At 37.6% G+C, this 15,158-nt stretch overlaps 1 protein-coding gene across 1 annotated transcript in view; it reads right to left on the reverse strand.

Annotated features, from left to right (window-relative positions):
• Positions 1–15,158, reverse strand: part of CACNA2D3 (calcium voltage-gated channel auxiliary subunit alpha2delta 3) — a 407,078-nt gene that overhangs the window by 273,748 nt on the left and 118,172 nt on the right. Inside the window, exon 4 of the mRNA XM_027728083.2 lies at positions 2,225–2,284. Within this exon, the coding sequence (XP_027583884.1) occupies positions 2,225–2,284 (60 nt within the window). The remainder of the gene's footprint in view (positions 1–2,224; positions 2,285–15,158) is intronic.

The raw sequence follows: 15,158 nt of genomic DNA on the forward strand, positions 1-15,158 counted from the left end.
TTTGGTGATGCCAATGGATTCAGTTCAGGGTTTGATAGTTGAGTGCTTAGATCATTACACAGCATTACAGTATACTGATTAGAATACCTATGGAATATCTAAGGACAAATCTAATAACGTACTAAGAAAAATGCCCAGAAGGGATCAGGTCTAGCCTAACCAAATGATACAGTTTCAGCATTGCTGAAGAGAATACCAGCAGTCTAAAAGGTGAACTCTTCCAGTTATTATTTTCTTTAAGTTGGTGCTTTTCTACAGTCAATAAAAACATTAATATAATTTTATTTCTCCCTTATATCATTTTTATGTACTAACACAATATTATCTATACTGTGCTCAAGACGTAGAAGGTGATGTTGGACAAATAAAAAGCACAAAAGGACTTTCTTTATGTGCTTTCTGAATTTCCAGAATATCTGAGCACAAAGAGCTCAGGCTGGTGCTGTATCACGTATCACTAATTCAAAGCACTTAATCCTGTCTTGCACACGTCGGCCAAAGCAATACAAATGCCAAAAAATTCCTCTTTGAGAGCAGAATTGTATACACTGTAGATTATATAAGCCTTCTGTCCCCCTCCACTTGAATGTACACTATCAAATCATCCTGGCCATTACTTTATATTGAGCAGATGGTATTATGAGATTTTGATAAAGAACAACAATCACCCAGCAAGGGTTGCAAAGAGGTCGCTGAAACCAAGATTAACAATTGATTAGCTTTAATGGACCGTGACAGTAATAAACAACACAGCTCCACACAAAGATTTGATTGTCCTGTTAATGCTGCTGACACAAATGGCTTTCAACTGCCTTCCTGAAAGTGTTAATATCGCCAGAGCCTCAGCAAACCAAGGACTTCCTCAAAGTGAGAACTGTCCTGCAGAGAAGAAGCACTTACTGTAGCCCTCTGAAAGATCTTCCATGAAGTGTGTTTCTGATTTATTCAGACAATAGCTCCTATTTCTCCAAGGCTTAAAGTTCAAAAAACCAAAATGCAGCACACCTCTGCAAGGCCGGAATGTGAGGGAACTCTAAAGCATCTGAATACAGAAGCCAGCGCTCATCAAATGTACAACAATAATGTGAATTATCATTTTCAGTGTGATCATTTTATCCTTACTCCACTGTGGGCTGATAGACCCCAGTATTACAGCCTTCTGAGCTCAATTATTTTATCCTAGGCTCTGATAAATTCACTCTGGTTTTTTTCCCTTTCTGCACAGAAATAAGTAATTTGTGTCATATTTTCATTAAATTAAAAGGTTTTGTGATTACTGGACATAACCATGGTAAAATCTGAAAACAGAACCTACAGATCTGTTTATTTCTTAGATACATGTATAGGAAAAAGTCTGTGGGAAAAGTCTGTTTCCCTTAACACTTAAGCCAAAAATTTAAATAGACTTACAGCAAATATTCACAGAAGGTTTTAAAATTACATCTAGGTAGAGACAAAGCAAACAAAACTCCACCTAACATGGCATTCAAGAAACTAAGGATATAGAAATTCATTAAAGGTAAGGAAGTACTTACTCGTTTAAGCATTGAGTAAGACTTGTTGTTAAACTTTCAATTTTAGGCTAAATTACTTGGGGGTTAAATTAATCTTTTTTTTTTAAAAAAAATTATGTGTCTTATTTAATCAAAGGCTTTTCTTTTAAACATTTTTAACTGTGAGTTGCCACAGTGGTGTCTTCCCCCCCCCCCCCCCCCCCCGCTGTGTTATTCCTAAAGGCAACACTCAACAGTGGTACAGCTCTAAGGATTTGTAGGTAAGAGAAAAAGCAGTGTCTGCTCTGGACACAGATCCAAACGTAAACCACTTGCACAAATCAAGGTCATACTAATCCCATCCCTGTGGGTCCCACCCCATCTGCAAATCCAAGTCTCTACAGAGCAGTTCCTTGCCAGTTCACTGCAGTGACGGAACATGCTGCTAATTACTGTGCTTAAAAACCTTGACCTCCGCAGAAATGCGAGGGAATTTAAATGAAACCTCTGAAAGAGTAAAATCCACCTGCCTGGTGTCCCAACACACATCCACTAAATATATAACCTGTCAAAAGACTGAGCCAGCCTTCATTAATTCCGTTTGCTGTAATCAGCATCTATTATTCACATGCTTGGCTTTCTATAGCAGCTCTTCAAGTAAGCTATTGTATAAACTCTTACATCAGAGTGTACTCTGATGATAAACATTCAAGAAAGTAATTATTAATTACCTGTAAGTCAGCATCAAATTCGTGTTTCAGGTAAGCATCTTCTGCAGCTTCAACAAGACGCTGAAAAAAGAAAAAAAAAAGTGTGTTTTTGAAATAACAGATAACATACTTATAACAGAGTTCTCCTGTATAAAAACAGAGATTCTTTGAGCATTGTGTAATTTATCTGCTATGACACTTTATTAAATAGAAATAAATTATCCAGATTTAGGAAAAAATAAAAACTGATCAAGCTTTTTAAACCCTTTTTAAACCATTACTGGTGGCATAAAATGCTCAAAACAACTCGACTATCAATAAACAGAGAAATAAAAATGTTATTTTTTCCAATAGTGCTCAGCATCCTGCAGCTCGTATTCCAAAACTGATTTTTTAAAGAACACAAAGTTGCTTTCACACTGGACCTTATTTCCACAGAGGAGCCCTTTTCAAATCTTACTTAACATTAGAATACGAGGCATTCCCTAATAATGCACTTGATTTCAAGAAACTGAAAAAATTAGACTTCAAAGATGAGATTAGAAAAATAGAGACTAGGTTTCTTTACTGAGCAGATTTGAAGTGTTTTTATATACTACCTTGGTGCATTCTCACAAGAAGATTATTCTGCAATTACAGAAGTAATATTTACTGAATGACAGCAATTCAGCAGTATTTTTAATAGTAATAAAAATACTTAATAATATCCTAAATTCTCTGTAGTAGTCACTGTTCCTTAACACTATCATCTTTGATGGGAAAAAAACATGATCAGACCAAAACACAGGTACCTGAAAAATCTAATTTACACAGGGGTTTGCTGCAGATATTCTCTTCTGAAATGACATTATATCCTTTTTAAGGTTTTACTCAGAATTCTTTATAGTTCAGATTATTTTAACTATGGAAGTACCTCCTTCCAGTTTTTATTTAATCTACTTGAACATTCATATACACAACCCAAAACTAAACAAGGAACAATTGTCACAAAATAGTCTATATATTACTTTTAATTTTCTTTGATCTATCAGACACTGGTACACGTGTATATTTTCAAATATTTTTGTATCACGAAGCAAGTGAGGTCCAGACTCTCACACACAGAGTGGGAAGCCATGCACGCATTTCTTCCCTTTTCGGAACGGTATTCACATTTATCGAGTCTTTGGATATAAATCAAAATTAAATCAGAGTTCATATTGATTGGTATACAGCTTGAGCTGTAATGGAAGGTGAACCAAGAAAAATATTTCTGGTTGCCAATGCAGAACAAATGGTTCAACAGAAAGCTGACAGATGGAAGCAGAGCCGCGGCGGTTACAGGCAGGGTTTGTGCGAGTCACAGCCTGTGCTCCCACTGCTCTGCCTCAGCTCCCGCCTCACCCACGGGACAGCACAACCCTCAGTCCTCTGCTGGGCTTCTGCATCCTCCCAACACATCCCAGTGGGGAGGCTTTTCATACCTCTTTCTTTGGTGCAGATTACACATCTCCAACACAAGATTAAAAACTTGAAACGCTCTTGATACCAACGTGAATAGAGGAAAGCAAGAGGGAGCAGGTGGATGCCACCTTCTCAGAGCCCTGTGCTGGGAGTACATCCCTGACATTTGACTGGTTCCACCTTTGAACATCTTGTTCCATGAAAACCCAGCTGGGTCACAGCAAACCCTTTTGACCTAAACTGGAATTGAACTGAAATGGTTCCAACGCTGGGCAAATCAAACCAGAACTGAACTGGCAAAATGCACCAGCTCACCTTCCCATGTACGGGGGTAAAAGAACCCAACAACAGGGATGCAGCACAACAGGCTGCGGGAGGGGAATCCATGGAAAAACATTCCAAATGAAACAGTGAAGTTCGGTGTAATCATTCCCACTACTTCTGGACCACCTGAATAGCAGTGAAAGCAGACCTCACAATGTGAAAGGGTAACAAACATTCGTTTGATCCACAACTTTTTTGTATTTAGAATCCAAAAAGGGAAATAACACAAATTAACTATTCTGAGGAGGAAGCCTCGGAGCAACTGAAACAGAGTTGTACACATTGGAATGCTCTCAGTCCATCTTTAGCAAGCTAGGGACCTGCTGAAAGGATTTTGCCAATACAGTCCTCATTTTTCAAGTATGAAAAAGGCATTTAATGTAAAATGACTACTTCAATTCATTCCTCCAGGTGTGTCCTCCTTTATATGAAAACTGTAGTTGCATTACTACTTTGTGCTTCTCTGATACAAAAGATCATGACTGATGAGTTTGAGAGGAAAAAAGCGAACGAAGAATCAAGAAAATTCTTCATACAGAAAAGAATACAAGGAAAAGAGAAACGTGTTTTTCTTTCTGTGCTGAAATATTTACTTACTCATCGAAAGAAAAATTATTACAGCATTTCATGAGATACCAGTGATATTAGATATTAGTACCTGGCAGGCTAGAAAAATAATTCATGGGTTTTTATATAGTTTGTATTGATTCCAATGTGTTTCAATTACATTTTTGCCTCAGTGAAATAAATTTAAACTAAGATTTATCCCCACATGTAAGAAATAACTAGAGAAGCATAAGATGGGCAATAGTAGAAACATATGGTAAGGAGGGCAGCTCAGAAATGAAAAGCACTGATTGGTACTTATTGATTTATTCACTAAGATGTCAGTTGTTACATTTATTTATTTTTTTAAAAAAGTATATTTTTACATACTTTTTAATAGCAACATTCTCTACAGGAAACTGAACCCCCAAAAAAGTGAACTATCTACTGGCTGGCATTTTCCCTTGAACAAAGCAAATATATGTTCACACTACATGCTTTGCTCTCACAAAACTAATAAGGAAACTAACATTTTGGCACACTAAATGTAGATAAGACAAGCATATGCTGCATTTTCTATGTAATCAGTCCTTAACCACAGTTTGCTTTAAGTATCTCAACACCATTATGAAGGAAACCATGAGAAATCTGGGAGAGCTACAGAAAAGGTAAGCCAGTAATAAGCCTAAATCCACAAAATGACATATTAGTGAGTATACACAAACTATCTCAGAATGAAGAAACTGAATACAAATGTTTTGGGGTTTTTTGGGTTTTTTGGTTGGATTTTTTTTTTTTTAAAGAAGTCCCCAAAGGGATGAAGCATTATGGAAGAAATTCCTTAACACTCTGGAGGCAAAAATATAAAACCCACATGTAATACTGCAGCATTTCTATATGGAGGCCAAAAATCCCTTTTCAAATATTTTAATGACTGAACAGTTATCTAGCAATGATTCTCAACATCAGCATGATCAGCGATTTTAACTTAATAGTTTATAATGACACTCCTAATAGAAATACCAATATATTTTCATTTGAGTAACCATACTCTAAAACCCCTGCTATAGCAAGCAAATGCTCACCAAGCTGTGGTTATCCTGAAGGGAATTGTGAGTTATCTATGTGCATTTACATGGAATGAATTATGAACACAGAGTCAGCATTGTTAGAGTTACACCACTGTAGGGTGTTTTCAGAAGTATTTAGCCTTAGATGTAGAGAGATGTTGGCGTGAGCACACACAGGCAAGTCAGGGGCAGCACATAATCTTTAGATAATGAACAATTTTAACGTTTTATGGGACAGGATCTGTTGAGTTTCCCTCTGTTAAGGAGCTAATCCTTAAAACTTGCCCAATATGTGCATATGTAAGACAGATGAACTGAGTCATCCAGCATATCACAACGCAGCATGGATAAAAACATGGACCAGAATACAAACAAATACCATATCAAAAAACCCCCCCAAAATCGTCACCAAATCACATTGTCAATGTTTGGTATTTTAAGTGGTATCACACATAACATAGAGAAGGCTGAGAGAAGAAAAAGAAATTTTGTTTCTTCGCAGTAATATTTTTTTAAATAAATCACTGAGCTATCTCTGAATAGGGTAATTTTCTTGACAAATGATATTATAATTTCAGTGAACTGATATTCCAGATAAAGTCTCTTTCAGGTTAGGTTGTTATAGAGATAGCAAAGGAAAGGTGAAACAGAATGGATGACAGGAAAAAAAATCCAACAGAAAGTAAAGGGGGAAAGGAACAGAAACGTGTAGAAATGTAAAAATAAAAGACAAAAATCACAATTTCAAGGAAAAACATCACACAAACATCCAGAGTATAAGGTACACATTTTAGTTTCTGAGATCTTTCTTCATATACTTTTTAAGGGTTTCAGATCACTTTTCAGTGATTCTTCCTCATTAGAATCCCATTTTGAAGTTAGATTAAATAAATTCATAAGCGTAACGAAGTTTGAAACAGTTTCTGAACTCCTGAACTGCAATGGGTTACTAATCTTTATCCATAAATGGTGACTGAATTATGTTCTTGTCTCTTTTCAGCTGCCAAATCTTGAAGAACATTTATTGTTTCCTTTCTATTTCTCTAAGATAAACCAACTGCTACACATAAAACCATAAATGCAGCTAAAAATTGCTGTCCTCCAAACCAAACTGCAACAAATTTAAAAAAAGGATAGAAAACTGCTCTACCTTAATTATAACTAATATCAGCTGGTGTCATCTCAGTCCATAAGATGAATAGTTTATATTCCATAATATCAATATGATTAACTTTCATTTCAAAATAGCAAAAAAAAAATGCACTGAGATATCACGGTCATCATTAAAAGTTTAGATAAACCTGTAGGAAGCTCTTATATTCTAGCATTGAATGCATTCAACCAACAACAAAAAATAGCCCTGAACCCTGACAGACTTTCTCATTATTTTCCTATAGTTTGATGTTCCTATAGAAATCTTGTATATTCCTTCAAGGTTGATTTGTGTTTTGGAAGCAAAAAATAATTAAAGGTCATGCTTATTAAAAAGCAGCAAGAAGTCTAAACCCAAGAAAAACATACAAATATACTGCATTGAAAAAAAACCAAAAAACAAACCAACCCCACAACAATATGTAGAGAAAAAAAAATAATTTGTGTAACTTTAAAAAACCTGTCTCCCAGACTCCTATGTATGGAATTGTAACTACGATTTCTATCTTAATCAAAAATAATGAACCGTGTTAAGAAAAACACCAGACAACAAAACTAAGAAAACTTCTCTCTGTTTTTAAAATCTTATTTCTTTCATATTTTGTAGCAAGATTTCTGGTACATTATCAAGCAAAAACCAGAAGCTTCCTGTACCCAGAAAATACTTAAAGCTATCAATAGCCACCCTTTTTCAGATTAAATATTTAGTGCAACTTTAATAACTCTATTATTGATTTGAATATCTAATTTCCAATCAAAATTTATAGTAACTGAGCTGCGAATATGCCAAAAATATTTCCTAAAGTGCAGCCAGATAACTGTTTAAACACAGTTCAGCAGTTGAGTGTATTCCTGGGAGAGAAACAACAACTTGTGTTTCAATCATCAGAGCAATTTTCTTCACCGGCTTCTCCGTGAGAAGCCTTCGCTGTGCACGTGGGAGCACTCGGCAACAGATCACCAAACTCCAAACATTACCCAGGTACCTTCCTACGACTTCCTCATTCTGGGGTCTGTTTCAGAAGGGAAAAGGGGCTTTCCTTTCCAGGAAATCTGTAAGGCTGCAGGTGCTTTGAAAACTTCTGCGAAGCTTGGGCTGTTTTGGGAAAGAAGAAGATTTATTAGCATTAAGTGAGCTTAGGTAATATTCTGGCACGGGTGCTAATTGTGCCGCGGGCCCTCCTTACTTCCATCGCAGTTCTGGGGTTTGCTTCTTTCACAGCTCATTTAGTGGACAAGGTAAAGAGGCCAACAGAGAATATTTGACGTTGTTCATCAGTATCACAATTATTTCCTCTGCTCAAGGACAACTTCGTTTAAGACAGCAATGAATGCACCAATGTGCAAACAGGCCTCTCAGTCCCCAATTTTATAGCAAATAGCTTTGCACATGTTTGCTATAACCAATGGAGAAGTGATGTAGGTATCAGAGACTGATGCTGACCTTGGAGGAATATTTGTTCTCAGAAACACAGGTGGTTTTAGACAGGGCAATGACAACCAACCAGCAATTTGGCTGGTTTAATCCTTGAGGACGGGGACACACAAACAGACAGTTTCTTCTCTTCAGAAAGCCCATATTTTATTCCCCACTTTGTTCTCCTCAGGTAGAGAGGAGAACAAAGGTATAAGGTAATTTCTAGGAAATTTTAGCACTAAAATTGCTGTTGCTGTGATGAAGACACACCGAAAATTATTTAGAGCCAATTATCTTGATATCAGAGTTCCTAGCGCTTGTAGCTTAAGATAGGTATCAATCTTGCAACTAATGCCATACAAAAAAATGACTGCTCTGTGAACACTATCAAATTCCACTGCAACCCAACTAGACAATGCTCAGCCACAGTAAGTGCTGCAAGGCATAATCAAAGCAGAAATTATAAATAAAGGATAAAAATAAATTAAAAGCTTAGCATATGCAATTATTGCAAATAACTTCAATTATCCACTTATATTCATTCAAAACTGGCAGATTTTCAGGTTGATTGTTGTTAGAGTGCTAGCTGGCTTTTTGAAGCAACATAAAGACTTCAGCTTGGCACAGAGCTGGACAAACAGAAACAAAACTGTAAACGGATTAAAGTACATCAAACTCGCACGTTGCGTAACAGTGGCTAAGACAATCCTGGAGTAATTAGATGCATTTCTAACTTAACTAGGTCAACACTATATTTAATTATGGCATCTGGAGATTGCCATGGCATGGAAGGAAGACTCCAGATGAAGAAGATAACACATTTGTCTTGTACCAAGTTCTTCAGTGCTCAAAAGGCTGCACAAAGCCAATATATCAGATATAAAATATGCAGATTATCAAATCTGGTCCTACCACATTATTGTGTCTAGCACAGAGCAGAATGAAGTGTTAAATAAGGTTTTATCCCATACTTTTAATCCTGTATGTCCCAGACATCAAGGAATCAGTTCAGCTGCAGACACAACTTAGAGCTGTTCCAGGGATATTTAAAATGTGATTTGCCTGGCTGGGGTACAGCAACAACCAGCTCCTTCAGCCACCTCTCCTACCTCAGGGCCAAAAGAAATGTTCTTCAGGATTTTGCACCAATCATGCGTTCACCCAAGGTCGTGTAATTCTCCGGAAATACCTTTATGCATCTTTTTAATTTCACTTGCAACATGGCAACACACTTTGTAAAGTTTTCCTTTCAATGAATAATTCTTTGTTCTCTTCCACATAAATTTAAAAATCTGATCAAAATGTTACTTCATAAAACACCTTCCAAAATCAAGGGAAGTAGCCCTGTGTATGTATCTAAATATCCACCTGTGTGGATATTTATATTTTTAAATATATTTAGTCAGCCAGACTGTCTTTCCTGCATTTGAAGACAGTGGGGACTTACATGTCTTAGCAAAAACAGCTTTTCCTCAGCTCTGACAGCTCTTGGCATCATTGCTGGATTCTTGGCAGATATTGTTTGAGAAAGATTTCAGATAACACTTTTCATGGAAGTTCATTTAATGCAGAATTCGCCACAGGTAGGATTTATCTCCCCTAACCTTAGCTATTTCAAAGTTAGTCATGTCTCCACTGAAGTTACCTAAACATCCTTCATATGTAGAGACAGAAAACTCCAAAGGTGCTGCATGTCTCGTTCTAAAATAGCTCATAAGATACATAAAGATCTTCAGAACTTTTCCTTCACACTTTTCTTCACTAGATGTTTAACTTTATATGAATGAAGTTAAGGGAGAGTAATCCCACACCATATGTGCAACATAAATGAGCTAAGGAGAAATGGAGATATTCCCACGCTCGCTCGACAAGGGAGAGGAGACTTGAGGCAACACTTTGTCCTGACACCAGTCCTGGGACTAGTCAAGGTGTTTCTGTTCTGTTTACATATAGAAGCACCAAGTGAAACCAATTGTCTTTGCTTTGTTCCCTCACTCAGCTTTTTCCTCACCTCTGCTCAATCCCCCAAGTTAATTCAAATTCAGCCTGCAATTTGCAGTCTAGTTCGACCAAACCGGTTATGATATACTGTCCTCCCTTCAGTTTCCAACCAGATTAGTGTCACACAACAGCAGCAAAAAAACCTCAAGATTTATTACCAGAAGCAAAGGTCAGTTCCACAGTTTGCAGGGACTTAGTTCCATTGCCTTGCCCAGCACTCAATCACGAGAAACTGAACTTCCTTCTTTGCTTTCAAACCGAGACGTGTCCCCCTCATGCAAAGTCAAATGGACCATTGTTTTTTCTCTCCACAGGGTCAGGATTTCAACTGCCAATAGATTAACTGAAAGGGAAAATTTTCAAAAATTGAAAGGAAAGTGAAACTCTGAGGTTTCTACTAAAACCTTCCCAAATCACTATTGCAAGTTGAAGTCTCTAAGCCAGATACTGAGGCAAACAGAGTATTATTGTGAAGATGCAAAGAAAACAGTTGGTATCCATTTCTACTCTCATCAGGAGCAGATTTTACAAACATTTACCTGATACTTAGAAATCTAGTTACACCTCAGGTTATATAGGCACAGATTCTTTGGACCAATTCAATGCTACAATGTACCAAATTCCACCTTCAAACATAAAAAAGGTGGAAACCACAGCTTATTCCTGCTCCTTCCCTAACTGACCATGAGCTCATTAAGGTCACATTATGTCCCAAACTCTAATGTCAACATTTTTCATATTTCTCTCCACTTCTGCTCCAGCACCTAACAATTATGCCTCCTTGGTGTTCACACTCCCAAGCATGTTCATGACCAGTCTTTTCCAGGTCCCTACTGATATCTCTTCATTCCTCATTCTGCCAACTTTAATTTCCAATTTTCCCCATTCCCTTTACAACCTCATTGAGCCCATCCAGAGTATCTTGCACAAGTTATATCTCTAAATCCCAGCGCAGTTTAATTCTGCTCCTTTTGTCTCTATAAACCATCTCATTATTCTCCACTACTGCTCTCCTTGTGGCAATACCTTCCTCAGCCTCTCCTAAACCCATCAACAGACTCCCTTGGCTGCTGACCCTTCCATTTTCCAGTGCCCTAACATGAACACAGAGAGATAAGACAAGAAAACTCTCTCCTTGGTCCAGCAGGCATATGGATGCACTGCCAGTGCCTCAGGAGAGAAAGACACTGTTTCCCCTGCCTGCTGCTGGTTCAGGCAACGAGAAAGTAATGCTGCAGTTGCAGGAAAGTCTTGTTTGACCCTGTACCGAAAAATCACAGTGAAAGGAATTTTCAAAGATTTCATTTACAGACAGTTTCGCTCTGATACCTTTCTAACGGCCATATGCCTCTTTGTGCAGAGTTTCCAAATGCTAACAACTTGATCCAGCTGGAAGAGAATTTCAAAGAAAACTTCGTGTCAAGGCCCCAGCCTTGCCAATTTCAAGAGCTTGTTCCCAAGCAGAGGAGTGCTGTAGAGTCTTAATGAAAAGAACATCAGTATTACGTTTAAAAGAGTAAAGCAATGCATTTCCCTTCGTTTCTTTCTTGGAAACAGCTGAAGTTCAAAGATGAAATTCCAAGCCTCTTTGGTCTCCTGGATCATACTTTATATTCTGAAGACTTGATTGTTGAAGCTGCTGGAATTAATTACAAAAGCAACTTGCAGACTAAGCGATAATTTAGTCTTTCATAATTTTGTATATTCTGGCAGATCTAGTACAAAAAAGAACAAAACAAAAAAAAAAAGGCTACATTGAAACCCTGTGGTGACACATTTGTCCACACTTAGTAACGAGACATCAGTTCTATATACCTGGAAGGTTTTTCTGGTACCCTATGAATTAATGCTGAAGTCATACATAGTATAGGAGCACCACTTTGCCAAAGTCATGTTCATATCCAGACTTAGAAGTCTGTGTATAGCTAGGGACTCCATCCCATCTATTCATTTAGTATTTTTTGAAATAAATATTTCTGCAATAATAGCCAGTATTTTTCACTCTATCTTAAGAACAATATTAAGCTGTCCTTGTAATTAGAGGAAAATTGCAAATTCCCAAACCCAAACGAAAGGCTGCATTGCATAGTCAAAACCTTATCTGCCTTACTTTGTAAAGGTAATGAGTTCAAATCCATTGGGTGTTTTGTTCCTTATTAAGGGAAGTCTTGTAACTTGTATCCTCCCAGTGACTAAAAGATTGCTGTACTTTCACCTCTTAATTAGTTTTTATCAACTGGAACGTTCAGCATTTAATTATCGTATGTAGATTTATTTGGAACACAAAGTAAAATATGCGACACAGCACATCATTTCCATTAAGTTTGACACACCTCTAGATTTTGGTATGACCTAGGGAACTCATTTCATAAAATACTCCCATTTTTCTTATTAATTTTTTTTTCTCTTGACTCTCAAAGTACTTCTAAAATGCAGCTGGGGAGCAATATGAGTCTTCACAGAGCTAACCAACACCTGCAGGTTCAAAAAGTGACAACCAATGACTGCAACCAAGCCAACAAAAACTAATACCTTATGTTTGCAGAGGCAACTAAATTATAACAATAGTTTTCCATTTATTTTTGATTTAGGAGAATTGTGAACTGCTCCACACTTCTGGCAAGGCTTTCTCTATTGGCTGAACGACTCCTCCAGCCATCACCACAGGTTTTCCATTGATCCATTTATCTATGACCAGCAAGCATGCTCCAACCTTCAAAGTCCTAACACAGACAAAACCACCAAGGTCATCACTGTTGCTACAAGCAGTTTTAGCTCTGCTCTGGGTTTTAGCTCAACTCTGACCCTGAGAAACATGTGCAAAATACTTATTTTCCACGAACAAACCATGAAGCCCTAAAGATCTGTAGCTGCTGATGCTCCTCATCTTCTCTGTCTAATTTAAAACCCACACAACTAGTGTAGAAGAATCACAAAAATAATAGATGCAAAGGAGAATGGAAAGATCTAAGTCAGCTCTCTGGTCCCATGTGGACGTAGCTTTCCCATTTATTAAATCCTTATTCCCTGAAGATGCCTACACTTTGCAGGCTGAAGACTCTGTGAACACCTTGACTTTGTACACTGCAATCAATCTGCACTTGGCACTGGCAGCAGCACGGCCAAAGGCAGGGATGGGAATGGGTCAGAGTTCCTCCAGCCCAGGGCTTGGGGGTGACAGCAGGAGACACAGGGCCAGCCTTAGACCCTACCTTTGTGAAACCCCCTGATGCCACTGAAAGGAGTTTGATAGACCTGATGTATTTGTGCAACGTTAGATTGTAAAATTTGTCATCTATTGGTTATTAAATCTGTTGGACAATCTCTCTTAAAGACTTATGTATTAGGTTTGGCTTTTAAATAGAGTCCTTCATGACCTTTCAGCAGTTACAACTCATTCCAGAGTAATAAATGGAATAAAGTGATTTGCAATGTCTGTCATGAAAAATACGTAACACTAAAGTACTTAAAGGGGCTAGAGAGAGTTGGAGAAGGATTTTTTTACAAGGACATGTAGTGGTAGGACAAGGGATAATGGCATTAAACTGAAAGAGAGCAGATTTAGATTAGATGTTATGAAGAAATTCTTCCCTGTGAGGGTGGTGAGGCCCTGGCACAGGTTGCTCAGGGAAGCTGTGGCTGCCCCAACCCTGGAAGTGTTCAAAGCCAGGTTGGATGGGGCTTGGAGCAACCTGGGATGGTGGAAGGTGTTCCTGCCCATAGCAGGGGGATTAGAACTCAGTGACCTTTACGTCCCTTCCAACCCAAACCATTCTGTGATTCTACTCAAAAGAAGATGAAATTAAATATATTTTCTATGACAAAACAATTCTAATTATTGTTTTCATTATGCCAGGATACAAAGATGAGTCGAACACACTCAGTAATGAGGCTTTCATCATAGGCTCTTGAAAAAATAAAGAACAAATTGAAATGGAGAACACTTCTGTGTAACACTTAAATGTTTCGAATGAGTTCTTACCAACTGAATTTTTCTATGTCTGTTAAGTGACACAATTCATATAAATGATATAAGACCTCAATAATGGAAGTGTCAATAAAAAGTAATAAAAATTTTAAAAAGACAGAGCAATGGATTCTTGCATCTGAAAATTTCTCAGTGTTCTGCTGAAACTATTGGCAGAAGATCTGAAATAACAATTGACTGAAAAACCTTAGGAGAAAGATTCAGATAATTATAGAGAGAGTATAGGGATACAGCACATATATAAAAAACAGGTATTTATAAAAGAAATTGCAGCTCAGCTTACACTCTTCTTTCTATGGTTCTGTACATTCTTCAACTGGTTACAAACACACTTTTGAATTCAAAGTATTACACTGGAAAGTTCTCCTAAAATGTCTTCGTTTTCCTCATTTTTAACTCAATAACATAATAAATGTTAGCATATTACTAACTTTCCCATGTTTTCTGGACTACTCAGATGTGTCCTGAACTAACTGACAGATCCCTACCAAAAACCCCATCCTCTCCACACAGTATGAGCAGACAGGCACCTTGTCAGCATTTTGCTCTGCAAGGAGATTCCAATAAAACATACCCGAATGCAGAGGATTTTTCCAAGCTTTGCTCTTTCTTTAGGAGTTCTTAAAGGCACAGTTTTCTGCATTCAAAGCCCACCCTCAGTCACTGCAGCCTGGAAGCAGCAGGATTTGATGTGCCAGTGGGGGAAGGACAGGAGAGCTGGATGGGGCCTGGAAAAGGCAGCCAGGGATGTAAATATGTGCCCTCAGCTGTGACTGCTACCCCAATGTGGTGTGTGCAGTTGTGTGTGACAGCACTGTCCTAAACTCCCCTCGAAATCAGGATGTAAGTTTTACCTGGAACCATAAAGACAATAACAGTTTCTTGTAAATTTTTTGTTACTTTCTATTCAATTATTTAATATAGTATCACAGATTTTTAAAAGTCTGTATTGACATGAATGAAGTGATTAAATATGACAGCAAAGTTGCAGTCTTTGTAAAAGGAATAAAATCT

Source organism: Pipra filicauda, unplaced genomic scaffold (genome assembly GCF_003945595.2).
Source record: "Pipra filicauda isolate LSUMZ 115617 unplaced genomic scaffold, ASM394559v2 scaffold103_size3290846_pilon, whole genome shotgun sequence".
NCBI lineage: Eukaryota > Metazoa > Chordata > Aves > Passeriformes > Pipridae > Pipra > Pipra filicauda.